At 35.5% G+C, this 27,037-nt stretch overlaps 1 protein-coding gene across 1 annotated transcript; it reads right to left on the bottom strand.

Moving 5' to 3' along the window:
- Positions 1 to 14,553: 14,553 nt before the first annotated feature.
- Positions 14,554 to 20,750, bottom strand: LOC120518427 (extracellular calcium-sensing receptor-like). Its single transcript, XM_039741214.1, has 6 exons — positions 20,611 to 20,750; positions 20,200 to 20,494; positions 18,988 to 19,785; positions 18,483 to 18,710; positions 17,978 to 18,101; positions 14,554 to 15,458 (listed from the first exon to the last, which is right to left on the bottom strand). The coding sequence occupies exons 2-6, from the start codon at positions 20,458 to 20,460 to the stop codon at positions 14,554 to 14,556; spliced, it is 2,316 nt and encodes a 771-aa protein (XP_039597148.1). The 5' UTR covers positions 20,461 to 20,494; positions 20,611 to 20,750.
- Between the last annotated feature and the right edge of the window lie 6,287 nt (positions 20,751 to 27,037).

The following is a 27,037-nucleotide window of genomic DNA, read 5'->3' as shown; positions in this document are numbered from 1 at the left end:
CTTTGTTAAAAGAGGTAGCAGCACTAATTTCAGAAGCAACATGACTAAAAAAACCACCCACTGAGATGTGCAGTCTAACTGCTGTCATTTAAAAGGACCTCATTGAAATATTCAGAAATAAAAAAAGTTCCCAAAGGCTTTTAAAGCTTTTTAGCTTTTCTCTGGAGGCCTAGCTTCACAGTGCATCCAGCTGAAGTTAAATGTGAATATTGAAGATTTGTAAACAAGTAAGACATATACTGTCAAAATGTTTGTGCCCCCTAATTAAATGATTAAATAATATCTAGAAGCTTTGTATTATAATCTTTAATTATAATTTTGCTTGTCATTGGTATGGTTACCTCATTGATCCAGAGAATTCAGTTTCCGGTGTAAATAATGTTTGAAAAATGGCCCTCTCTTTGTTAACTTTCTCACCCATTCTATGAATGTGAGCGTTATGTGAATTGGAGAATCTAAACTAACCGAATAAGAGAAATTGTAGGTTTGTACAAAAAATGCACTATGTGGACTCAAGGTGAGAACAGCACTGAATGGAGCATCATACTCACACACGCATTCACTATTTCTCATACTGGGCCAATGTAGATTTGCCGATTCACATCTTTCGAACGTTATACAAAAACCGGAGTAAGTAGAGGAAAATCAATGCAGACGTGGTGGTAACATGCAGATTCTACATGGGTAGTTGCTGGGCCTGGGACATGTGAGACACCCATGCTGATGAGGCTAATGTTGAGTGAATTGTATATATACAGTACAGCACCAACTAACTGATAAGTGTTGGGACAAAAACATTTCCACAGGTATAAATTATTTTCAGTTATGTAGCTTCTCCTGCAATTTGTTTTCTATTCAGAAAATGAAATAGAGAACAAAAAGACAAATCAAGTGCATGAATGCTTTTACTTGCCTCTTCTGTAGCCACAACAATCATGTTGGTGGAGAAGTCTTTCCATAATGATAGTATACATAATATATACTTAAGAATAAAAAAATGTATTGTTTATGGAGAAGCGGCCTGCCTGTGTCTTTCAGTTATAATTTACGGCTGATTGGCATCAGAGTTATAACTATAGGCATCAGACTAAGATAAAGCTAAACAACTATTTATATATCAAGTAACATAACATTGATTAATATGTGCTCAAGCTACTTTTTCTTCATTAATGTTAGAATTTGTTACTGGGTTGTTATATTTTGAATAATCTAAAAAGCAATTACATTATGCATATAAAATGTTTCATGTCAAAATAGTGATCTTTGAATCAGACAATTTGAAACTGCATACAGTTATTTCGATACCAATAAAAAAGCTTTCTGAGAGGTGTGCACACACGCATTTATTACTGGAAAATTATAGAGCCAAAAAAATGCAGACACCCAATATAAACTGACATAAAAAAAATGAAAAACACAACTTGTGCACTGCAAGGTGTAAAAAATATTAGACTAAAAAATGTGCAATGTGCAGCTTGGACTGACTAATTACACTGTGCAACTTTGTGAAGTTATAGCATTTCACTTCATCATCACTTCAGTCCTAATCACTGTACTGGGAAGTGTTCAGATTTGTACAAGTGTTCATGGGTGTTACACAGCCAGGCTTCAAGTTAAGTCACCTCGCCTGTTATTGTTTCAGTGAAACATCTTATAGTGTCATCACTTACACATTCATTTTATTAGTCCATGTAATCCAATTCCATTTTGAGCAACAAGAGCTGGTAGTTCAAAACCAGCCCAGATAGAAAAGCCAAGCCATCACTGGACTAATTCCACAAAGAGTCATTTTAAAGTTGCCAGTCAAGTTCGTAAGTCTTTGAATGCAGGAGGAAATAGAAAAAAACCCACACAGCGACTTACACAGAGAGTGCATGTGCAAATCGAGATTACAACCCAGGCCAAAAAGCTAAGTGGATTCCAAAGATGAGAATGTGTTTGTGCTTGGCAATCTTCTATGCACACACAAGATATTGGCTATAATTAGTTACAGTAAATTCATAAATATACTGGATCATGATGTTTGTAACATGTGCATTATTGCCTCAGGTGGTCTTGTGTATAGTGTACCCTAGCTGTTTAAATTAATAACATAAGCAGCCACAAAACAACTGTGTACTGCATACTGAATAATATTTCATTCATTCATTCATTGTAATGGTTCCACTTTTGATAAATTGCATGGTCCTGAGGGCTTTAATCTTCCCTTCAGATAGATAGATACTTTATTAATCCCAAGGGGAAAGTCACATAATCCAGCAGCAGAATACTGATACAAAGAAACAATATTAAATTGAATAGTAATAAAAATGAAAAAATAAAAAAAAATGTAAAAAATAAAAATAAAATTAATGTTAGCATTTACTCCCCCGGGTGGAATTGAAGAGTCGCATAGTGTGGGGGAGGAACAATCTCCTCAGTCTGTCAGTGGAGCAGGACAGTGACAAAACTATTATCAACTATTAATTTCCTAAACATAAATCCATTTTATGGCTTCAGAGAGCAGGAGCATATTGCAGTGCAAGGAATCAGCTTCATCAGCCCATCAAAGTGCACAGACACCCACATAATATCAGTCATCATATATATACAGTACAGGTGTGTATTTCATAAGAAAGTATGATAAACTTACTGAATAACATATTTGAATGCTCTCAATTGTTCATTTATTAATTTTCAACCCATTTGATTGCATTTAAGTAAAGTGCCTGGAGCTTCTCCCAAGAGTACTGTGGACAATTCTGGTAAAAACCATGGACATGGCTTCAGTCCATCACAGGATTCACTCTTACAGACACACACATTCAGGATGATTAATATATTTTTTTCTTTGAAAAGCCAAAAAGGGGCTTTTGTACCAGTGAGAAACATGAATGAACTGAAGCACACAGGAGCAGTACACAGTAAAGCTATGTCTAAAATCCATCTTTGTGTATATACTGTATGTGTTTATACTTCACTGAGAGGAAAACAGATATTGGGTTTGGGTACTAAATTTGCCAGTATCATTTGGGCTCAGATTATGTTACAAGGTTTTGGGTTTGGCCTTCCAATTCTTGACCCTGAATGTTATAATACCTCTGAAGTTACATCCCAGCTATCTGTTAAATAATAAAATACAGAAATAATATACAGCCAGGTACAGATTTGTGTCTGTGATACACTAACCTAATGCAATAAGCTCTTCCCTGGAAATTGCCCCTTATCAACCTTTGAGCCACTGACACTTCTGGGGTAACTCATACTTTAAAACAGTGCAATATGTATCCTATTCTACAGATTCTCACTTTACAATGCACATTACATCTTTACTGAACACTGTGATGTAGTTGTGTTTAAGTGCAGTCAAGTAACTTGTGCTCCAAGTGCCATCTGCTGGTAAAAATAGTGCAAGTACATTAAAACAACATCTCACAAGTGTTTCTGAATAAAGAAGACTAACCCTGCTAGAAATCCCCACCACCTATCAAGCAGTTGGTACTGTGAATTTTCATCTGCTTGTATTTTGCTTGAAATACAAAATTGATTACATGACTGTACAGTATTAATGTTCTTGAAGTAACTCAATTGTGTGCTGTCATGGTACAGTGCCATGAAAAAGTATTTTTTAGCTGCACCAATGAAGCAATGAAACACACCTGAATAATAAAAAAAATCTGTAATGCCAATGGTCCCAAACACTATGGTGCCCTGAAGTTTTAAGTTGTGGAGCAAAGGGGTGCATCATGGAAAAATATGTTGTCACAAAAAGCACGATGAGACATGAAAACGGTTTGGGGCAGCTACCCATATATTATACCCTGGCTTCAAAGAGGTAAATTGTCAAGAGATCTTTACTCATGCAAGTCCAAAACAGAACTGAATTGCTGCCTTAAGATGGAGGCTTTTAAAGACAAATGAGGAAGTGATGTCATCGGCACTGGGACCAGAAGTGACGTCATCGGTAGCACCGGAACTGTAAGTGATGTCATCAGTGGCGCCGGAAACTGAGCAGGTTTTCCCAAGAATGATCTGTAAGGATTGAGAGAGACAATTAGTGCATCTCGCCGCCCCCTAGTCAGGCATGGAATTACTGTTATTCAGGCCCTTTAGTTGTCTCCTAATCACACGTGTGTGACAGTGTCCCAAACATTATGGAGGGCACTGTACATTTTTGCAGTACCTACATATATAATTATATGGATATTTTTCTTTGTTTTATAAAGAGTGGAGGGATTGATACATAGTTTTTGTTTAAATCAAGACATGTAACGTATGTGAATGGCAGAGTGATTAGTATCACTGTTCCATAGCCCCGGGGGACTGATTTTATATTTTAATTCAGTCATTGGTTCTGTGAAATTTGTACATTCTCAAAACATTAGCATGATTTTCCTCTGTTTTCTGTTTCCATTCTGTATCCCACCAACATGGAAGTTTTGTTAATTAATGGATCTAAATCTGCTACATTTAACTCTATGTGTGTGACCCTGCAGTGCAGTGGACTAGTACCTTTGTTTCTAATTTTTACCTAATGCTCCAATTTATTATTTACCCTAATAGATTAGAAAACCTGACTTCCAGCTTGCTTTGACTGATATTTTATCTGTATAAATGTGGAAGTACTACTGCTAGTATTATTACTATTACAACAGCTATGTTTAATAATGTATTTTGTATTGCTAATGTGTTACAATTCATCATCTATATACTGTATATAAAAGTCAATGTGTATATGTATGTTCCAGCATCACGTCCGAACGGCTGGAGTGATTTTCATGAAACTTGGTACACATGTTCCTCATTGGTCGGCTAAAAATACTTTTAGGACATTACTGAGTCTTTGTTTCTTAATTTATTTTTATTTTTAACATTGTGTTTTTTTAAATATGTTTTTCTCAAACAATTAAAAAAAAAACATGAGGTTGAACTGGAGGTGACTGCCAGCATTCTTTATGATTGAGCACCACCGCGCCCCTGTTGCTTTTCAAATGAAATACAGTTGGCCAGTTCCAAGCGTCACTGGATGATAACATACATGCAACACCGCAAGACAAGCACATTAGTGAGTCTTTATCCATCCATCCATTTTCCAACCCGCTATATCCTAACTACAGCATCACGGGGGTCTGCTGGACCCAATCCCAGCCAACACAGGGCGCAAGGCAGGAAACAAACCCCAGACAGGGTGCCAGCCCACCGCAGACACGGGGAGAACATGCAAACTCCATGCAACTTTTTAAAGTTGTGTTTTTTTAATTATGTTCTTCTCAAACAATTAAAAAAAACTTTATTTTCCTCCTGGGCAATGCTGGGTATTTCAGCTAGTATGTTATAAAATTCAAGTAAAATGTCAAAACTATGTAGATTCATTTTAGACTCAAATTTTAAATTATCATTAAGATATTCTTTCATTTATGCATTTTCCAAATGTATTTAAAATTATATACAAAACATTACAATAGGTTAGAAGGAAGCAATGCCAGAAAGAGTGCTTAGGCAAAGTGTTAAAGCCTGATTAAAAGCAGAGGATATCGGACAGCCCAGCATCTAAGAATGAGCAATGGCAGTGACAGGCCTGGGGGAAGAACTGCTAAATATGCCAAATAATGTTTATATGCACCTTACGTATTCAAACAGCTGAGGATTAATTGGGTAATTATTTAGTCATAGCTTATTCTTCATGTTATTACTGCATAAATGAGTTACACTCTATATATCTGTATAAACAATTCAATATAAAAGTATTTTAATAGATGTTCCACCATTTTTCAAACAACCCACTTCTACTTCTAATAATGATTTCTTACATTTTTTTAATACTAAAATGAAGCTGAATGCCAAATTAATTTGTCAAACCTTTACTGCATACTTTTCTTATAAGAATTTAGTTTATAATTATTTATCCCATATCAGTGAAATGAATGTCTTTACCACTGCATTTTGAAAAATCATACCTAAAATACTGCTGTTTTACACTTCATGTTATACAGTCAAAGCAACACATGGAGTTTACTTTCCTGATTCCTTTACATAGTCCAAAGTTCTCACTGCATACATATACTTTACATAACTAAATAATAATATCTTTTTTAACATTAGTAACATGTTATTTAAACACATCTTCCTACTCATCTTTAAGTTGACATTTTTCAACTTAGCAATAGTTGTCTATAGACCATAAAGTGCTTTGTTGGATCCTCTGATGGCTCGAAACTCCTTCAAACCTGGGATCATTGCATTCACAATGGCAACTGACCCTCACAAATTCTTATATCCATATACGGTTCATTACCTTATGTACTGGTAACCAGTAATATTTAGTTGCACAATCTCATGCAGAAAAATCATAATTTCCCTCTGATAGTAATCATATGCACAAGAAGCAAGATGACATTTCTAGGAATGGGTTAAAATAATGAAGAATATAACTGCAACACAAAATAATGCTGTTAGCATGTATGTGTGTGTATGTGCATGTACACAAAAATATACAGCTACATAAATGAAAAGTGGAACACAATTTTGCTTATCTTTATCAAATGTTGTTTATCCTAATACAATGCTAAATTTAAAAAGCTAATATTATACTAATAAATAAAATGGAGACTGTTAGGGACTGAAACTTTAATGAATAACAGATGTCTGGTAAATATGAACCAGATTAATACATTACCAGAGATTGTGTATTTTATTGTAAACATTTTAAAAGTTAGTAATTTTTTTCTGTCTAGTTGAGAATCACCACTGAATCCAATATTCTGCATTAATTTCCAAATGCATTTACTGTATATTAAATGTGATATAAGAGAATAAAACTTTGTATTACCACTAGGGCACAGAAAAGACAAACAGTTGTTGAAATTGCAGTTATTGGGAATGATGATGTTTCTGCACTATACAACATTAGTAGTCTCCATACTATTTCCTATACTTTTTATATCAAACATTATACTTTTGCCATGGAGATTCTGCTACATCTTTTTTGAATTTTTCCATCCTCTTCAAAATTCTATTTCTAATATCTGTCGCTGGTGTGCTGGCAAAACCATGTGGCAACAAATGAGCACAAAAAAATGCATGCAAAGCAAATGTGCCAGTTGGTATCGAGAAAAATGTAGGAATTTAATTTAGTGTATCCTTAAAAATGATAAAAAGACACTTTCATGTTAATATATTATTCAATTAGTGTTTTGTGCTGTGTGATGATGTGTCTATTACTTCTGAAGAGTTTGTGGATAGTTTCCCTCCAGAGTTACAGAGATATGTCTGGATTAATGATCACTTGCAAGAGTTAATAACAACACGTACTGCAGACAGGTGCCACATTATGTGCAAGGAATTTCACTGGTTCACAATGGAGAACAAGTTGAGTTAGGTTAGTAGCTTTACATTCTTGGAAACCATAATGGATAACAGCTTGATCTTTATTTTTTTTTTGTTTTATTTTTATTAATTTTATTACAATCCATACAAAGCAATCAAGTTTTTACAAAAAGAAAAATTTAGTTAAGAACAGATCAATCCCCAGCCCTGAGAGAGAGAGCAAGCCGAACGGCGTTAAATTTAAGTCTTGTAAAAATACCTAAATTAATAAATTCTCTGTGCTTTATGAACTTATTTTAAAATATTACTGATTAGATCCTGCCATGTTTTGAAAAAAGTCTGTACGGATCCTCTGAGTATTTGATTTTTTTCAGTTTCAAATAATATAACACATCAGTTTCCCACTGACTTAAAAGAGGAGAGTTTGGGTTCTTCCAGTTTATCAGAATAAGTCTGCGTGCCAAGAGTGTAGTGAATGCAATCACGATTTGTTTGTCTTTCCCCACTTTAAGCCCCTCTGGAAGAACCCCAAACACAGCTGTTAATGGGTTAGGAGGGATTGTGAGTCCAAGGCTGTCTGAAGAGTAATTAAAAATTTTTGTCCAGAATAATGTTAATTTGGTGCAGGCCCAGAACATGTGACCTAGTGAGGCTGGGACTTGGTTGCAACGTTCGCAGGTTGGATCATGCCCTGGAAACATTTTGGAGAGTTTTAATCTAGACAGATGTGCTCAATATTTAATTTTGAGTTGTATAATTGTATGCTTTGCGCATATGGAGCTCGAGTGAATTCTCTGCACTGCTACTTTCCACTCCTTTTCTGATATATTAATTGAGAGATCTTTTTCCCAGTGTCCTCTTGGATCTTTGAAAGGGATGGATTGTAAAATGATTTTATATATTGTAGAGATGGAGTCTAAGTCCTTGAGATTTAGCAATATTTTTTCCAGCATGGATGAGGGTGCAAGATGAAAAAAATCTGGAAGGTTCTGTTTAACAAAGTTCCTTATTTGAAGAAAGTGAAAGAAATGTGTAGCTGGAATGTTAAATTTGGAATGTAATTGTTCATAGGATGCAAAGACGTTGTCTATATAAAGATCTCTAAGCAAGTTAATTCCAAATTTTTTCCAGATATTAAAAACTGCATATGTTTGTGAAGGTTGAAAGAGGTGGTTCTCTTGTAGGGGTGCCACAGATAGAAGCTTCTCCGTCTTCTCTCTACATTGATTCCAGATTCTAAGTGAGTGAAGCACAATTGGGTTATTTGTATATTGCCGATAGCGTGTGTTTATTGGAGCAAAGAGCAAGGAATACAAAGAAGTACTGCAGGATTTTACTTCTATTGCGGTCCAAGCCTGAGTATGTTCTTCTATTTGTGTCCAGGTTCTTATCGACTGTATATTTGCTGCCCAGTAATAAAACTGGAAGTTAGGAAGAGCCATGCCGCCTTCTGCCTTTTGTCTTTGTAGGGTCGTTCTTTTGATGTGTAGATGTTTTGAATTCCAAATAAATGAGTTTATTGTTGAATCTAATTGCCTAAAGAATGATTTATTAATGTATATTGGGATGTTTTGAAATAAAAAAGGAGCTTAGGAAGAATATTCATCTTAACAGTGTTAATTCTTCCAGCTAGTGTGAAATGAAGGGTTGACCATCTATGCAAGTCTTGTTTAATTTTTTCCATGCAGATGGCAAAATTTTGTTGATAAAGAGCTTTATGTTTACTTGTGATGTTTACCCCTAGGTATTTAAACTGTTCTGCAATGATAAAAGGTAGGGTGTCTAATCTAATATTATATGCTTGAGAATTCATTGGAAAGAGTACACTTTTATTCAGATTAATTCTGAGACCAGAAATCTTTTGAAATTCTGTGAGTGCTGCTAAGACTGCAGGCACAGAATTTTCTGGGCCCGAAATATACAGTACCATGTCATCTGCTTGAACTTTAATGAAAGCACACAATATATTTATAAAAAACAACAGTGCAGCTTTTTATTAAGAAAGCTAAGGAAAATAAACATTTCAACAAGCAAATGGAATTATTACTTTTTCTTTCTTAGACTGGGTTGGAGGATTATCTGTGACTTATAAAAGTTGCTTAGGAAAATAACCCAATTAGCATCTGCTCTCTGTGTACAATCACAATTAGGGTTTCAAGAACTGAATAACAAAAGGGAAGAAAGAAAAGCAGATAAGATTGTAAAGCCAGACACACTGCTTAGATAACTGCTTCTGACGTTTACCTTCTGGGAGGTGATACTCACTGCCAAATTGTAAAACTAATAGAAGTATAAATAGTTGTATACCAATGGCAATAAACTTTTAAACAGGCCAAGTTTAATTTTGTTGAAATAAGCATATATTCTAGAATTATTTTCATTATGTATGTAAATAAGAGGTGTGATCATTTTATTTTTGGCATGGCGGTATACTGACATCCAGCTACAAAGCACTACTGAAATGCTGGAGCTGTTGAAAGTGGTGTATGGTAAGGATGCTATGAAAATGTCAAGTGTCTTTGAGTGGCATATGAAGTTCAAGGAGGGTCAAGAAGATGGGAATGACACCAGAAGTGGATCATCTATCATGACAATGCTCTAAGCCATGGTGAGCTCAGTGCTTGCTTGCAACATTCTGGCTAAGAAATCAAATCAAATCCCAAATCAGATCATTCACCCTATTTACCTGACATAGCTTGTTGTGGTTTCTGGTTCTTCCATAGCAAATAAAAACTGCCATTAAAAGGCCAAAGATTTTCAGACTTTTCTGACCTCCAGCATAACATGACAAGGAAACGCAAGTTCCAGTATGTTTCCAGCAATGGCAATGTTGTCTAACTAAAAGCATTAGTGCAGATGGAGATGGACAGTAGCTGCTAGTGCACAGATATGCTCATATTTTTTCTACAGGTTCATTCTAGGAATGTTAATTATTTTAATTTACTTACTAGCAATGTGTTCATTGATGCCTCGATTGTATGTAGTTTTGCTGTAGCATTGTTATAGTATTGTTATGGGTGATGTTTGGGATCACACTCCATTTCATATCAGGGGTCAAGGATATAAAGTTATCTCCATACATTTCATGGTATCCAATTTTCTGCATAGAAACCTTCATTGTCACTAATACATTTTTATTTATTGCTCTTCTGGTAAAGACCTTGCATTTTGCTTCTTTTGATGTTGATTTTTGGAACTACTTATTGGCTTGAGGACAAATTAATTTTGACTTTTGTTAATGAACTTTATGCAACCTTTGGTCACATTTCTTCTCCCAGTCCTCGTTAACAAAAAATCTGTTTCAATTATTTCTATGAGAGAATAAAGACCTCTTGTAGTTGCGGTTGCATAAGACAGGATCAAGCACAGGTGAAACGCATGTCGAAAGAAATCTAAAAGTTCATTTTAAAAGATTTAGTAAAAATTCAAAGCAAACAGTCCACACACGAATAAAGATAAAAGGTTGTTACACATATACTGTAGAATAAAAGGCAAAAAATGAGGAAAAATGTATCTTCTTTAAACTTAGCTTTTCTTGTCAAACTTTAGTTGTTTCTATACGTAAAATATTTCTTCTTCAGTACGCTTTAAACGTATGGCGCTGCATATTCAATTAAGCACGTTGTCTTCCATGTTACTTGGCACAAAAGGCACAGTTTCAAACCATGTGCCTTCAATGCCTTACACATGGCAAGGCAGGTCACTGACTGAATATAATGTATAGTCAGAGAGGCTAGAAATACAGTTAGGACCATAAATATTTGAACAGACAACTTTTTTCTAATTTTGGTTCTGTAACTTACCACAATGAATTTTAAATGAAACAACTCAGATGCAGTTGAAGTGCAGACTTTCAGCTTTAATTCAGTGGGTTGAACAAAAAGATTGCATAAAAATGTGAGGCAACTAAAGTATTTTCTTAACACAATCCCTTTATTTCAGGGGCTCAAAAGTAATTGGATAATAGACTCAAAGGCTATTTCATGGGCAGGTGTGGGCAAGTCTGTTGTTATGTCATTATCAATTAAGCAGATAAAAGGCCTGGAGTTGATTTGAGGTGTGGTGCTTGCATGTGGAAGATTTTGCTGTGAACAGACAACATGCAGTTAAAGGAGCTCTCCATGCAGGTGAAAGAAGCCATCCTTAAGCTGCGAAAACAGAAAAAACCCATCTGAGAAATTGCTACAATATTATGAGTGGCAAAATCTACAGTTTGGTACATCCTGAGAAAGAAAGGAAGCACTGGTCCACGAAAGACAACAGTGGTGGATGATCGCAGAATCATTTCCATGGTGAAGAGAAACCCCTTCACAACAGCCAACCAAGTGAACAACACTCTCCAGGGGGTAGGCGTATTGATATCCAAGTCTACCATAAAGGGAAGACTGCATGAAAGTAAATACAGAGGGTGCACTGCAAGGTGCAAGCCACTCATAAGCCTCAAGAATAGAAAGGCTAAATTGGACTTTGCTAAAGAACATCTAAAAAAGCCAGCACAGTTCTGGAAAAACATTCTTTGGACAGATGAAACCAAGATAAACCTCTACCAGAATGATGGCAAGAAAAAAGTATGGAGAAGGCGTGGAACAGCTCATTATCCAAAGCATACCACACCATCTGTAAAACACGGTGGAGGCAGTGTGATGGCTTTGGTGTGCATGGCTACCAGTGGCACTGGGACACAAGAGTTTATTGATGATGTGACACAGGACAGAAGCAGCCGAATGAATTCTGAGGTGTTCAGAGACATACTGTCTGCTCAAATCCGGCTAAATACAGTCAAATTGATTGGGCGGCGTTTCATGATACAGATGGACAATGACCCAAAACATATAGCCGAAGCAACCCAGGAGTTTATTAAAGCAAAGAAGTGCAAAATTCTTGAATGGCCAAGTCAATCACCTGATCTTAATCAAATTGAGCATGCATTTCACTTTTTGAAGACTAAACTTCGGACAGAAAGGCCCACAAACAAACAGCAACTGAAAGCCGCTGCAGTAAAGGCCTGGCAGAGCATTAAAAAGGAGGAAACCCAGCATCTGGTGATGTCCATGAGTTCAAGACTTCAGGCTGTCCTTGCCAGCAAAGGGTTTTCAACCAAGTATTAGAAATGAACATTTTATTTCCAGTTATTTAATTTGTCCAATTAATTTTGAGCCCCTGAAATAAAGGGATTGTGTTAAAAAAAATGCTTTAGTTGCCTCACATTTTTATGCAATCTTTTTGTTCAACCCACTGAATTAAAGCTGAAAGTCTGCACTTCAACTGCATCTGAGTTGTTTCATTTAAAATTCATTGTGGTAATGTACAGAACCAAAATTAGAAAAAAGTTGTCTCTGTCCAAATATTTATGGACCTAACTGTAGTTAGAATATACCAATTCAATTCAACTTATGGGGGTTGTAAGAACCTCCCATAGACTATGCACTAATATCCATCCATCCATTTGCTAACCCGCTGAATCCGAATACAGGGTCACGGGGGTCTGCTGGAGCCAATCCCAGCCAACACAGGGCACAAGGCAGGAACCAATCCTGGGCAGGGTGCCAACCCACCGCAGAACACACACAAACACACCCACACACCAATTTAGAATCGCCAATCCACCTAACCTACATGTCTTTGGAGGAAACCCACGCAGACACGGGGAGAACATGCAAACTCCACGCAGAGAGGACCCGGGAAGCAAACCCGGGTCTCCTAACTGCGAGGCAGCAGCGCTACCACTGCGCCACCGTGCCACCCATGCACTAATATACAGACAAATATTTAATATAACTTAAATAACTCGCAAATGACTCTTACACCTCTATTGGTAGTAAACTGGATTAAAAGTAAAAGAGTAAAAGTAAAAACAGCTGCAACCAAATGCTTGCTGTAGTTCCATATCCATTTCACCACACTCTTCCTTGTAACACTGGTTTAATTCAGAAATACTAGAAGATTTCTGAGCATGAATTTCTCCTTCAGTCCCTTTCACAGCATCTCTAGCATATTGCGGTGGACTTGCTTTTGTGTTTTAGATTAATGCTTCATCTTATGGATAGATAACCAAATATTCTAATTAAGAAATTTCTGATACTGAACTGAATTCCTAGTTTCATTACTCATGGTACATCATCTAGTACCTTAGGCAATAAAATATCCTCATACCATCATACTATTGCCACCAGCACCACCATGTTTGACTGCTGGTTTGATGTTTATACTGTAGAATCTTAAGCTTTCTTTACACCAGACTTAATAGGAGCCTTGTCATCCAATCAGTTCCCCTCATCTGTCCCTAGAACATTAAGACAAAGGCTTGGGAATTATTCATGTGGCTCCTGAGGAATAAAAATGTGCATTTTTTTTTCTTCTTTTTAGCACTGGTTTTCACCTTGGTACTCTTCGATGAAGCTCAGCTTTGCCCAGTTTCTTTTTGATTATGGAGTCAACAGTAACCTGCTTTTTTGGATTATTTTAGGATCATTTATAGCCATTTCTAAACTGGTAGATACTGTATCAACTTTATTCTGATATTTTCACAAATTTCTTTTGATTGTGCCATCATGTGCTTGTCAAATATTTTTTACTGTTTGCAGATTGACCTAAAAGGCCTAAATATCTGATGTTTACAGTATATTGAGCCAGTCTGGCTGGATTTAGGGCAATTACTCTTTCACACAGTGCCAGTTGCCATTAGAAAATTCTGTTAATTAGATAAATAAGTCAAAAAGTGCTATGTGTTCACTCAAGTGTTCTTTATCTAATGTTATATTTTGATTGAAGACAATGACAGTGGGTAAATGATTGTTCATGGTGCTGTACATCCCTTCATTTGCTCATAATATTGTATGCCAAAGTCACAGAGCTAGAACCCCCATTCTAAAAACCTATTGATACATAATGGAACTGCAAGTAATAATAACGACATAAAACAAAACATTCTTTCCTAACTTTATTACCCTATTGGTGAATTTCCTCCCAGTAGGACAGTTCCTGAGAATTATTACAATTATTGCACACCCTTACCTGACCTCTTGCTTGTAAGAATAATATGCCAGTGATGTAATTTATTTTTAATGCCCCAATATCATCAAAAGGTGTCTATTAACAATCATTAAATTGTTGTATTTAAGTTATTTGAGACATTCTGTTTTTTTAAAGTAGAAAAACTTAAAATAAGGCAAAAACTAAAGAGGAGATCCATTATGTTCACAGAATATTTTGTGGAATAAATATTTATTTACATTTGACGGACATTTACTAAGAAGTGATTTTACCCATTAAATGCTTTTTAGTGTTTCTATCTGGTTTTATCAATATAATATAACATTTTGGAGCAAAAATACAAAAAAGCAAACCAAAACTAGAAGCTAAAATTGCAAAGATTTCAACGGCTACTGTATATTTCCCTGGTGAACTAATGTAAGCTGGAATGAAAGTGATCCACACAGCACAGAATATCAGCATACTGAAAGTAATGTATTTAGCTTCATTAAAGTTATCTGGTAACCTGCGACCTAAAAAAGCCAGAATAAAACACACAATGGAAAGAAATCCTATATACCCTAAAACAGTGTAAAAAGCAGCTGTTGATCCTAAGTCACATTCTAAAATAATTCTGTCTTTGTAATGTTTGGCATTTTTATTTGGAAATGGTGGAAACAGTATTAACCACAAAGTACATATTAACACTTGTATTAAAGTAAATGCACAGACACATAACCTCTGCTGAGCGGGGCCAAACCACTTCATAATATTGCTGCCTGGAATGGTAGCTCTAAATGCAACCAGTACAACAATTGTCTTCCCCAAAACACACGAGATACACAAAACAAAGCTTATCCCAAATGCAGTATGGCGCAAAATGCATGACCAGTTAGAGGGCTCACCGATGAAAATCAATGAGCAAAGAAAACTGAGGAGTAATGAAAAGAGAAGAAGAAAACTGAGTTCAGAATTATTGGCTTTAACAATCGGAGAATTTCTGTAGTGGAAGAAAATCAGAGCTGTGGCTGCTGTTAAACAAGCACCTGACAATGAAAAAATCACCATCAGAATTCCCATGATTTCTCCATATGATAGAAATTCAATATCCTTTAAAATACATTGTGTTCTCTCGGAATTTGACCAGTAGTCCAGCGGGCATTTAATGCACTCTGTAGTATCTATTAAAAACAAAAATTTTATTATATATTACAACACATACTATATCCAGAATATTTTATTAAAATTTCTTCTGTAGTTCTTAGTAGACTTTCATTACTTGGGGTCTGAGGAGTACCACAGATAGGAGTAGCCTCAAAGCAGACAAAATGTAGTGTTCTGCATTTACCTCTAAATATGCATTTAATCAGTAGGTTCATATACAGTTTACACTAAGTTATTATAATAATCATTCAACATCAGTCTTATCTGTCTCATGCAGCAGTAGTGTAATGAATAATATTATTTAATAACAAACAAATACACTTTTATTTGTAATCATTAAACAAAAAATATTTCTTATAGATGAAGATAAATTATATCACAATTTTAAATAAATACATATTTTAACAATATAAATATAACAAAATTGTTTTTTGGCACTGTGGTACAGGGTTCAGATTAGTGCCCAAACCCTGCTTGAATGTAGTTTTATAGATAAGTGTAAATGATATCATAATATCATAACTTTAAAATACATTGTGTTCCCTCTTGGTTTGGTTAGTAGTCTAGGGGGCATTTTATGCAATCGGTGGAATTTATGAAAAAAAAAAAAAACACATACAACGCATATCTTAGATATTATGTTTTCAAAACCGATACTCCAATTCTTGAGAACATTCTTTTAATAAGAATTAGCATCTAAACCAGTACAACAGATAAGTGTATGTTTATAACAAGTAAAGTACAGTCTATTGCATTTACTTTTCAATGTCCACATTTCGTTAAATATATTTATTCAGTAAGTGTATACCCAGGTTAGATGAAGTTATTATAATAATTATTCAAGAATAATCCTCTCTGTCCTTTTTTTATAAAAGAACATAGCAGTAGTGTAATAAATACTATTGTACTTTAAAAATAAAAGAACATACTTTTATTTGTAATCATAAAATAGAAAAGAATCTCCATACTTGAGGAAAAATGACGTGATAATTATATCACAATTTTAAATAACTTAATATAATAGTTTAATATTATAAAAATAACAACAGCTTGTTATTAGCACTGTGGTACAGGGTTCAAATGAAATTGAAGGGATGGATATCTTGTATTTTTTTTAAATCGATACGTTTGAAATAAATGAATGTTTAGCATTGCTGTTCCTGATCACCAGGGGACTGATTTTACATTCTAATTCATTTGTGTTTAAGTGAAATATGTACATTCTCAACATTTCATCATGGTTTTCCTCTGTGTGCTCAGTTTCCTTTCTGTATCCCACCAATGTGAAAGTTAGGTAAGTAAATTGATCTAAATTAGCCACAGTATACTGTGTGAGTAAGTGTGCCCTTCAATGGACTGGTACCATTTTGCCCAGTTATGCCTAATTGGTCCAATTTATCATTTACCCTAATAGAATAGTATAAAAAGGCTTTAATATTTTACCTGTATCAGCAACTACTGCTACTACTTTTATAGCCATTGTGTAATAATGTGTTTTATATTCCTAATATATTACACTTAGGGCGGCACGGTGGCGCAGTGGTAGCGCTGCTGCCTCGCAGTTAGGAGACCCGGGTTCGCTTCCCGGGTCCTCCCTGCGTGGAGTTTGCATGTTCCCGTGTCTGCGTGGGTTTCCTCCGGGCGCTCCGGTTTCCTCCCACAATCCAAAGACATGCAGGTTAGGTGGATTGGCGATTCTAAATTGGCCTTGGTGTGTGGGTGTGTTTGTGTGTGTCCTGTGGTGGGTTGGCACCCTGCCCAGGATTGGTTCGTGCCCTGTGTTGGCTGGGATTGGCTCCGGCAGACCCCCGTGACCCTGTATTCGGGTTAGAAAATGCGATGAATGGATGGATATATTACACTTCATAATACGATATATAATTCAAATAAAATGTGACAAATATGTGAAATCATTATAGATACTAATCTTAAAATATACTTTAATTTATGGAATTTCCAAAAATTTCCAAAAATTTCAAACTTATTGAAAAATTCAGACAACACTGCAAGAGGGTAAAGGGCAAACGAAGGCAGAAATAGTGCTTTGACTTTGGCTGAATCCTTTCTTGACAAAGGGTGAACACCTGACTGAAAGAACAGGATAACAGACAGCTCAGCAGCCAAGAATGAGATTCTGCAATGACACTGATGAGCCTGGAGGAAGATCTACAAAACATGCCAAATTATGTTTATGAAGGTCTTGCCCATTCAAATGGCTGCACCCTAATTGGACAGTTATTTATGTAATTAATTATGGCTTATCCTTCAGGTTTCTGGTTTAAACTCTATATAAATAATATACTATGGAAGAAGTTGAAGCTAATGAACTACTTGACTAATGTATTTAATTGTCCCACTTTTATTAACGTTTTGTTACAGTTTGGAAATTATACAGATTGCCAAATTAACTTATCAAAATCAAGTTTAATGTGTTACAATATACTTTTGTCACAAGCATTCAGTTTATTCAGTCCCATGGCAATTAATGTTTACCACTGCATTTTGACAAATCATGCCTAAAGGAGTTTTAACATACCTATAATATTGCTGATTTCCCCATCAGCACACGGTATACAGTCAAAGCAACAAATAGGCTTTCCTTTTCTGATGCCTTTACGAGTTCCAGGAGAACAGTTCTCACTGCATACAGATTTTGGAACCTGCAATATACATTACATTTTCTTAAAACATGTTTTTTCTGCACCTGTGTTATTTAAACACATCGTACTTCTTACTATTACAGTGACATCTTAAAGGAATTATTCACATTTAGAATCAATCAAGAAAGAATATGAATTATCTTGTAATCCAATGATTCATCATTTTTACTTAGTAAAGTGTCTAATTATTAATTTTACTTTATAACCAAGCCTCATAATTTAAAAGCCATTTAATTTCGTTATGAAAACATGTGACTTATCCTGAAATGTCACCTTATTCCAATGGCAGGCTATGGGTGTGTCACTGCCTTATATTTTTAAAGATATTTAACTAAATTCATTAAATTAAGGAATTAAAGGCGGATTGTATACTTTACTTACTTTAGTCATTCCAGTTGTCCATACAATTTTGACATTATTCATTAAAAACTGTTTTTCTTCTGGTAATGATGCATCATATTGGCCAACTGTAACAAATTCTATTTTTCCCTCTTTATTATGTTGCCAGTTCACCAATTCATATCTAGCTACTGGATCTCCATTTTCATCAAAGTAAACAGTTTCTCTGTTCTTTGTGGTAAAATTGATCATTTTAATGTTATGAAGCACCTAAGGTGAAAGATAAACCTGAATTGAAAACTTTGCAGTAATAATATGTTTTCAATATTCAAGCATATACTTTAAAAAATGGTATGTATTATTAATTTCATGTCATATATTTTTAGTCTGGCTGCTTGAAGAGTAAGGTATGTGGAAGTTTTTAAAGCAAGTTAATTTCACAAGTTTATCTTATATTTAATTTATAGATCATATTCAGACCTCTTAATAAATAATCTTATTAAATAAACATGATTAATTTTTAAAAGAAATAAAATGTGTTTCTTGCCTCCCATGGCTCAATCTTTGTCCTGTTCATGCAAACTTCTTTATCTTTGCAGTAAAGTACATTGTGGAGTGAATGGGCTACCGCATATATTGCTTTATAGACATTATTAGATATTCTTAATTCTGATACATCTGTATATGGATTAATCACATCCTCCAAGCTCTCAAAACCTGTGCAGGCATTTGAGTTGTTGTTCTTCTCTGGACTATAGAATGTGCAATTAAAAACAGTTTCCCAAAACTCTTTGAGAAAAGTACTTGTTGAATCTTCCGATGGCTGGAGTTGTAGCAGAAACTCCTTCAAACCTGGGATCATTGCATTCACAACTGCAAATCCAACTGACCCTCCAAAAATCTTATATCCATCTTCAGTAGCAAGGCTTTTAGCAGTAATCCAGGATTCACTGCCTATCCACTGGTAACCAGTAATGTTTTGTTGAAGCACTTCCTGCAGCAAAATCACCATTTCTCCATATGCCAGAAAAGCCACAATAACCTTGGCAGTAGACATTTTTATAACATCTATAACTTTCAGAACTTTCTCTCTTGGGTCATTCCTGTTGAAGGCTTCTAGATATTCAACGCAAATTCCCTCCTTCTCTGCCACCTGCAGAAACGTGCTAATTCCACTGTTACCGTAGTCGTCATCACTTCGGATTGTGCCAACCCATGTCCATCCAAAATACTTCACAAGCTGGACCAGAGCTCTGCTCTGATAGTAATCACTTGGAACGGTTCTGAAGAATGAAGGAAATTCATGCCTGTTGCTAAGGCATGCACAAGAAGCAAGATGGCTTATCTAAGAATGGGTAAAAATAAGAATACGATTACAAAACAAAATAAAGTTGTTAGTATTAGCCATTTACATAAATGAAAGGTAAAACACAATCATTTAGCAGTTTAGATCTTTAGAATAGGTATATCTCTAATGTTACATATTACATATTTGGTACTAAATCTTAAAAATTTTATACTAATAAATAAAATGAAGGCTGTTAAAGACTGAAACTTTAATGAATAACTGATGCATGTCAGATAGGAACCAGATTAGTGCATTTGCATACATTGAGTGTTTTTATTGTAAGGTTTTAAATGTAATTAATTGGTTTCCAGTTTGCTTGAGAATCACAAGTAAGTCTGATATCCTGCATTAGTTTCCAAATGTATTTACTGTACATTAAATGCAACTTAAGAGAATACAAATTTTCATTACCACTGGGATACGGAAAGGACCAACAGTTGTTGAAATTGCAATTGTTGGAGATGATGATGTCTGCCCTATAATGGTATAGACAGTGGATGGTTGGTTACAGGACTTTTCATTAAGCAGCTCGTCTTCCTCCCCATTCATTAATGCCATTGTTGCTTTAATTGACAAATGTATATTTGAGCAAACATCATAGATCTTGTATCCCAGAGAAACACCTGGAATTATTTCTTTGTCATTATTTATTTCTTCAATGGCAAAAATCATTGTTCGTGCAAACTGAATTTCTCTGAGGCTAATGCTAATGGGAAAAATTAGAAGGTCATAATTAATAACATAGTCTTTAAATTATAGAGTATGATTAAAAAAATATTAAACATTATTTATAAAGATGGACACTCACAGAACTGCTCTGACCTTTTGCATTTCAGTGTTTCTGGCTTTGTTCTGAAAGTTGGTTTGACTCCAGTAGTGCTGCTGTGGATAGTAAATATACCCCCAATTATAATATCTCCATTTTTTGAAAGTAAAGGCTTATCTGGTCTTCCTAGCAGCCTGCAGGTGGGCTCTTCTGCCCATGCCAAGTGTATGAGAAAGATGCTTACCATGAACAGCATTTCAGAAATGAATTTCTTCTACAGTGAAATTATTACAGTACTTAAAAGCTTTATATAAAGCTTACCTCATTTCTTCTTCTTTAATTAATATACTGTGGGGATTTTATAAAAGGTACTCTCCTATTGGTAAAAGCTGAATCAAAAGATTTGTCTCTAGAGAAAATCAATGAGATCAATAACATCTCAAGTTATTCACACATATGTCTATAATAATTACATATAGTAAAAGAAAAATATATTTTTGGCATGCCAGCATTTTGTCTAATGCCAAGACATATTACTATCACAATTAAAAGTGATTGACTAAGACCACTGAAAACCAAACAGACCACAACTCATACACTTCATCATGTGATGTTGTTTTCATGTGCTAGTTGGTTTGTCGTGTGGTGGGTGCGGGAATGCGCTGTATCAGCGTGTGTACTACTGGTCTATTCTCATCATTATAGGTGCTCTGCTTATGGCCTCCACGTGGTCAGCCAACTATACAGCATAATTACAATACCCTGTACTGTTAAAATAAGGGGATGAATATTGAATAAATCCTAGTAACTTTCTCAAGACAAAATGGTTTTACATCCACCTCTGCATTTCTCAAACACTCCTATTCTGTTTAGGTTAACAGAGAGCTCATGCAATCCAGAAAGCACTGGGTGTAAAGCAGAAAATTAGCCCTGCCTGGAGCCCCAGTCCATAAAAGGACACCCACTTAAACACAAAGTCACACTCACTCAGAATGGCTCAGTAGGCACCAGTTAACTTAATATGCAAATTTCTGGAATGTAGGATGAGGAAAACTGAAGTACCTGGAGAAATGCCCATGCAGATACAGTACATGAAGAACATGCATATTTCACATAGACAATGCTTGAGGTGAGATTCAAATTAAGGACTCTGGAACTGTGATGCATCTGCACTAATCACTCAGTCAATGTGTCATTAGTATATGAAACTAAATCGGAAGTCTAAATAAATACAAAACTACAATCTTGAGTAAATCTAAATTTGTTAAAAATGATATCTGTAAAAGATGTTGCATTAATAGATTTGTCCCACTCTTTAAAATTTGAAAGTTCCCAAAAGGGTGATGTCTCCTCTAACCCATCTGTAGTGTTCAAAAATAAAGTTGTCAGTCTGCTGTTAAAAAGAGGCTAAGTACACAAGGAATTATAGAAAACAAAAGACAAAGTGTAAAGCTGCATATCTAACAGATAAAGTCCTTAAGAGGTTGGTGTAGATAGTGCAGTGTTCCAAGCAGTTGATAGCCTCTTGCTTTAATCTGTCATAAATGATGGAATTTAAAGGATTGACCTGGGGTGTTGAAATTTTTTCTGGAAACTCTAGTGAAGGCTGCTAAAAAAAACAAAGCATCAAAAAGCTCCTGTGATATTCACACAATAATATTAATAAGTTTTTTTAGATGATTTTGAAGTGTTTTTATTTATTCATTTTCAAATGACGTTGTTTCCATCCCACAGCATTCACTTCACTTCCTGCCAACCATTTCCTGTTTCCATTTTGATTTACTGTATAAAAACGCCATTTTGTCCTTGTAACTCTATCAACTGCTATGTACATTTTGCTTTTGATCACCCAAACATTTTTCTTTTGTGGTTTTTCCCTTGTCCTTTGGACAATATGCGGGGACGGTCCCCAAAACTTTGTTTTGTGACGCTTCTTTTTATTTTTGAAAGAAGAACTATCACAACTGCAAATTGTTATTTTTCATTTGGCATATTATTAATAGGATTTGCCTCGCAGTAAGGGGACCTGGGTTCGCTTCCTGGGTCCTTCCTGCGTGGAGTTTGCATGTTCTCCTCGTGTCTGCGTGGGTTTCCTCCCACAGTCCAAAGACATGCAGGTTAGCTGCATTGGCGATCGTAAATTGTCCTTAGTGTGTGCTTGGTGTGTGTGTCCTGCGGTGGGCTGGCGCCCTGCCCGGGATTTGTTCCTGCCTTGCGCCCTGTGCTGGCTGGGATTGACTCCAGCAGACCCCCGTGACCCTGTGTTAGGATATAGCGGGTTGGACAATGGCTGACTGATTAATAGGATTGTGGTCAGAATGCAAAAGATCCAGTGGTAATCGGGGCAGTCCCATTTGCTGAACACTGAAATCTTACTCTGGTACTATGTAATAAACAATAAATTAGATATGGAGAATGTTATCATTTAAGATACAGATATCTTAGGCAAACAAATTGTATTTTTCATGGATAAAAGCTCTGCAAACAATCAGCACTCTACATTATGTAGAAGAGCAGCTTTTTTGAGATACTGTATGTAAATGAAAAGCTGTCTACTAAAAACTGCTGCAGCCTCAACTGGACCTGTTAGTTTATCAGTAAAGTCTGAAGTTAAATGTAAATCTTTTTAAAAACTATATGGTTATCTCTAATCAGCCTGTGCGCATTCCTGTTGAATGCTGGGAATTGAAATCCTCTCAGCAGCACTGTTACCGTGTCATCCCAATATAGGCTTTCCTTATTGAACAATATACAGGAACATTGCAATGCTTTTATTTTGTTTATATGTTACATACCCCATGTGGTTTGTAATAAGCAATGATGTGCGAACCCTGCAGATTTCACTTCATTGTGAGGCTGAGAAATCATGAAAATGCATTGAGATCAATTAAGAGGTGGTAGCTGAACTAGTTTTAGGTGGATTAAAGTGCTGCACTGGTGTTTTATAATGTTTGCACGTAGGGAAATACCTGTCAACTATGCTGGATTGATTATTGTGGCCAAAAATGTGATGTGAGCCATGATGTGAGCATCAGTGGTAACCGCTGTGCCACTGTACCTCAAATAAAAAAGTGAATGAATTCCACAAAAGAATGCAATAAATGACCACAAACTAGCAATAACCAAATAAAATATAGAGTTTTGCATTCATAGAGTTCCAATCCTATGGGACACAATGACCCTGACAGGAAGCTGTCAGCTTGTATCATTGTTTGAAGTCATGGTTCTCTTTTGTATCCCATGTATCTGTGCAGATGTTTCACACTTTTTTTCTCTTAAGACGAAAGAAATATTAAATAGTATAGTACTAATAGTAATAATAATTGTAAATTGTAAAAATAAAAACTTTTGTTATTGTTATTTCACAGGATCTCCTGTCTCTTCTGAAGATGGAAAGGGAAAGAAGGGATCCCTTAAGACTTGTTCATAGCTGAGCACATAGCTAATTATGCATGTATAATTAAAAAAAATATTTAGTAGCCAGCAAATATGATTCGTAAATTAAAAAAAACATAAATATGGGTACAATAGAGAAGGTCCAACACAAGCTTCACCTGAATTCCAGGTTCCAAAATTATATTAATCATAGTGTGAAACAGGAACCAATACAGCCAGCAAAGTAAACATTACAAAAGTACCCAAGTGAACACGAGTGCACATGAATGTTGCATAACACCAAAAATATGTACTGTACTATAAAAAATATAAAAGTTACCCCTAGAAATGCATATTAGCAAGCTGAATACCCAGACCATAATTTGAATGTGGACTTCATTATGACTACTGTATTTAGTTCACTGCAGCAGTATGTGTTGTATTAAATCATGACTTTCTAGATTTCACTCTTAGTTTGCTAAGTTCTCCTAACAATCACAAATGACGGTCTGTAGGACAGTGGTAATCACCATTATTATACTGGAACTGTTTTAATGCCCATTGAGTCATCATTATCATTAACAACTACAACCAAGAAACACTTGACAAACTCAAAGATGATTCTAACTTTGTAGCTTTCAAAGTTGTCCTGCCAAGTATGAAGTAGGAAATTCTTGTCCCACAATGGACACTTTCTTCAGGTCATCCAGGGTGATCTTCAGAAAACATTGGCCATGAATCTCAGTTAAATCTCGTACTGTGCCATGCATTAAACACCAAGAAATCTGATATAAGTTGTTTCTATTCTCTGCGAAATGGCAAGTACATCTTTTTTTTCTAACTCGAAAAATAGCTAATTGTGTAATATACAACCTCTATATTGATAAATGCAAATAAGCTCCCTCTCTGTTCCTAGCCCAAGGTTTGGCCTTGACAGTTTTGTTGAAGTCTAGTACATTCAGGTCCAGATGGTATCAAAATCAGTGCAAACTGAGTTTATGTTTGCATATTTTACAAGCCAAAGACTATTTTACAAATTTAAACATTAGGTACACTCTGATTTGATTAGCCTATTATTCTGAATTATACTAAAGATCTAATATTTTTAAAACCATGCTGAATCTTTACTACTGTACAGTTTTACAATGTTGCCAGTCCCTAAATGACCAGTCAGTCAAAAGGTTGAATAAAAAAGGGCAAGATAAACATCAAAACGCTAAATTAAAACACACACTTGGGAGAATGCATAATGAAAGAATAAACAACTCAAGCTGGAGTCCCCATTTTATTTCCTATACCCCCTTATCTGCCAAACAACAGATCATCATCATGTGGATGGGGTCGGAGCAAGCACCAGTTGAAAGGAGAGGACAAAAATCGTTTGCCTCAGCCTAAAACATGGGGCATTATTTTATCTAGAACTATACCACTAAGCTAATTGAGGCAATTCAATAGTTCCTAGTCATATATGGATAATAAAAATGTATACATATTATAAAAAAAATTATAAGGTATTGTGGTATAGTGGGTCCACAGTGTTCTCAGTAAGGGCCTATTTTAAATAAATAATCACCGCTCTCGCGTCGGCTTAGCGAGGGAGCGTTGGGCCATAGCAAGCCGCGGGACAATCCGTGGTGTGGGTGGTTCTCACCGAGTGCACAGGTGAGGAACTGCCCACATCCGTGATTGCTCCCGTGGCATTATAAAAGAAGCGCGAGAAGGAATGAAAAACAAAAAAAAGATCACAGAAAGAACGAGAAAAAGAACGAGAGAGAAAAAAAGGTCGGAGGTGACAGGAAGCGAGAGAGCAGGTCGGTGCAGCAGGAAACGGGCAAACGAGCGCTCGTAAGCAGCTGAGAAGACAGCCTGGGTGTTAGGCCGACACCCAGGGCGTAGTAGTTGTTGTCACTCCTGCTGAACAAGCATTTAGCGGGAGTGACCAAAGAAGGAGACGGATGACTCCTCTTGGGGCCGCGGATGGCAGCGGGCAGGGCCGGATTTTCCTATAGGTTAACTAGGCTTCAGCCTAGGGCCTCAAGATCAAGAGGGGCCTACATTCAAATTGTTAGCAAAATTTAAATTACACTATTCCAAAAACAGTGAACACTAAAACACTGAACCGAAAATAAAGAGAAATTCTACGCATATAACAAACATAAAAATGTATTGGTTAAGATCAACGCATTCGGCTCATTGGGTCTGTTTGTTTGTATATACTAGATTGCACCAAAGTATAGTTCATACGTTCACTGATTGCTATGGCAAATATTGACATGCCTTATGCTACTAAGCTCTGGTTTGTTCTTGCATAAATAAAGTGCAGATTGGTGTAGATTGGAACAGAGAAACGAACAGACCAATTGATATCCTGACGTTCGGTTATATTCGTGTTACTTCGATAATATGAAACACGTGTTAATGTTATTAGAAAAGATTCTTATTTTAGGATTGCGTACACGATCATTTGATTCTCGCTTTTTGAATTCAGTAGGTTCAATACTTTAGTGAAGTGTTTATAGACTATTGAAAAAATTTTTGTTACAATATCTTCGTTTTGCGGAATTCTAGGTAAGTTCTTAACATATGTTTTAATTTGTATATTTTAAAATGTACATTATGTGCTTTATTTTATATTTTCATGATTATATATATATATATATAATTCATTATTCATAATTGCTATTTTTTTCAATGAAACAAAATAACAGGATTAAATCATTTATTCCTATATTAGATGCACTAGAATCAAATTTAGGAAGAAGAGCTTCTGTTTATGATGATGTAGTGAAAATATTTTCCTTTCTTGCCGATCTTACATTTTCAAAGGTAGAACTTCAAAGAGGTGTTGAGCTGTTAATGCAAGAATACCCAGAAGATGTCAACCAAAATCTTACTGAAGAACTATTTCATTTCCACACATACGTGAGACAAACGCATAAGCCTTCAAAAAATTCCACATTGTTGCATACAGACTTGTATCAAATAATATTCAAAGAAAATATTCGTGGCCTTCCCCAATGTGGAATCAATCTTACGGCTGTTTCTCAGTTTAATAGTCACTAATTGTACTGGAGAAAGGTCATTTTCAAGACTTAAAAATATCAAAAA

Source organism: Polypterus senegalus, chromosome 1, assembly GCF_016835505.1.
Source record: "Polypterus senegalus isolate Bchr_013 chromosome 1, ASM1683550v1, whole genome shotgun sequence".
Classification (NCBI taxonomy): Eukaryota; Metazoa; Chordata; class Cladistia; order Polypteriformes; family Polypteridae; genus Polypterus; species Polypterus senegalus.
The sequence above is the reverse complement of the archived record's forward strand: the minus strand, read 5'-3'. Positions and strand labels throughout refer to the sequence as shown.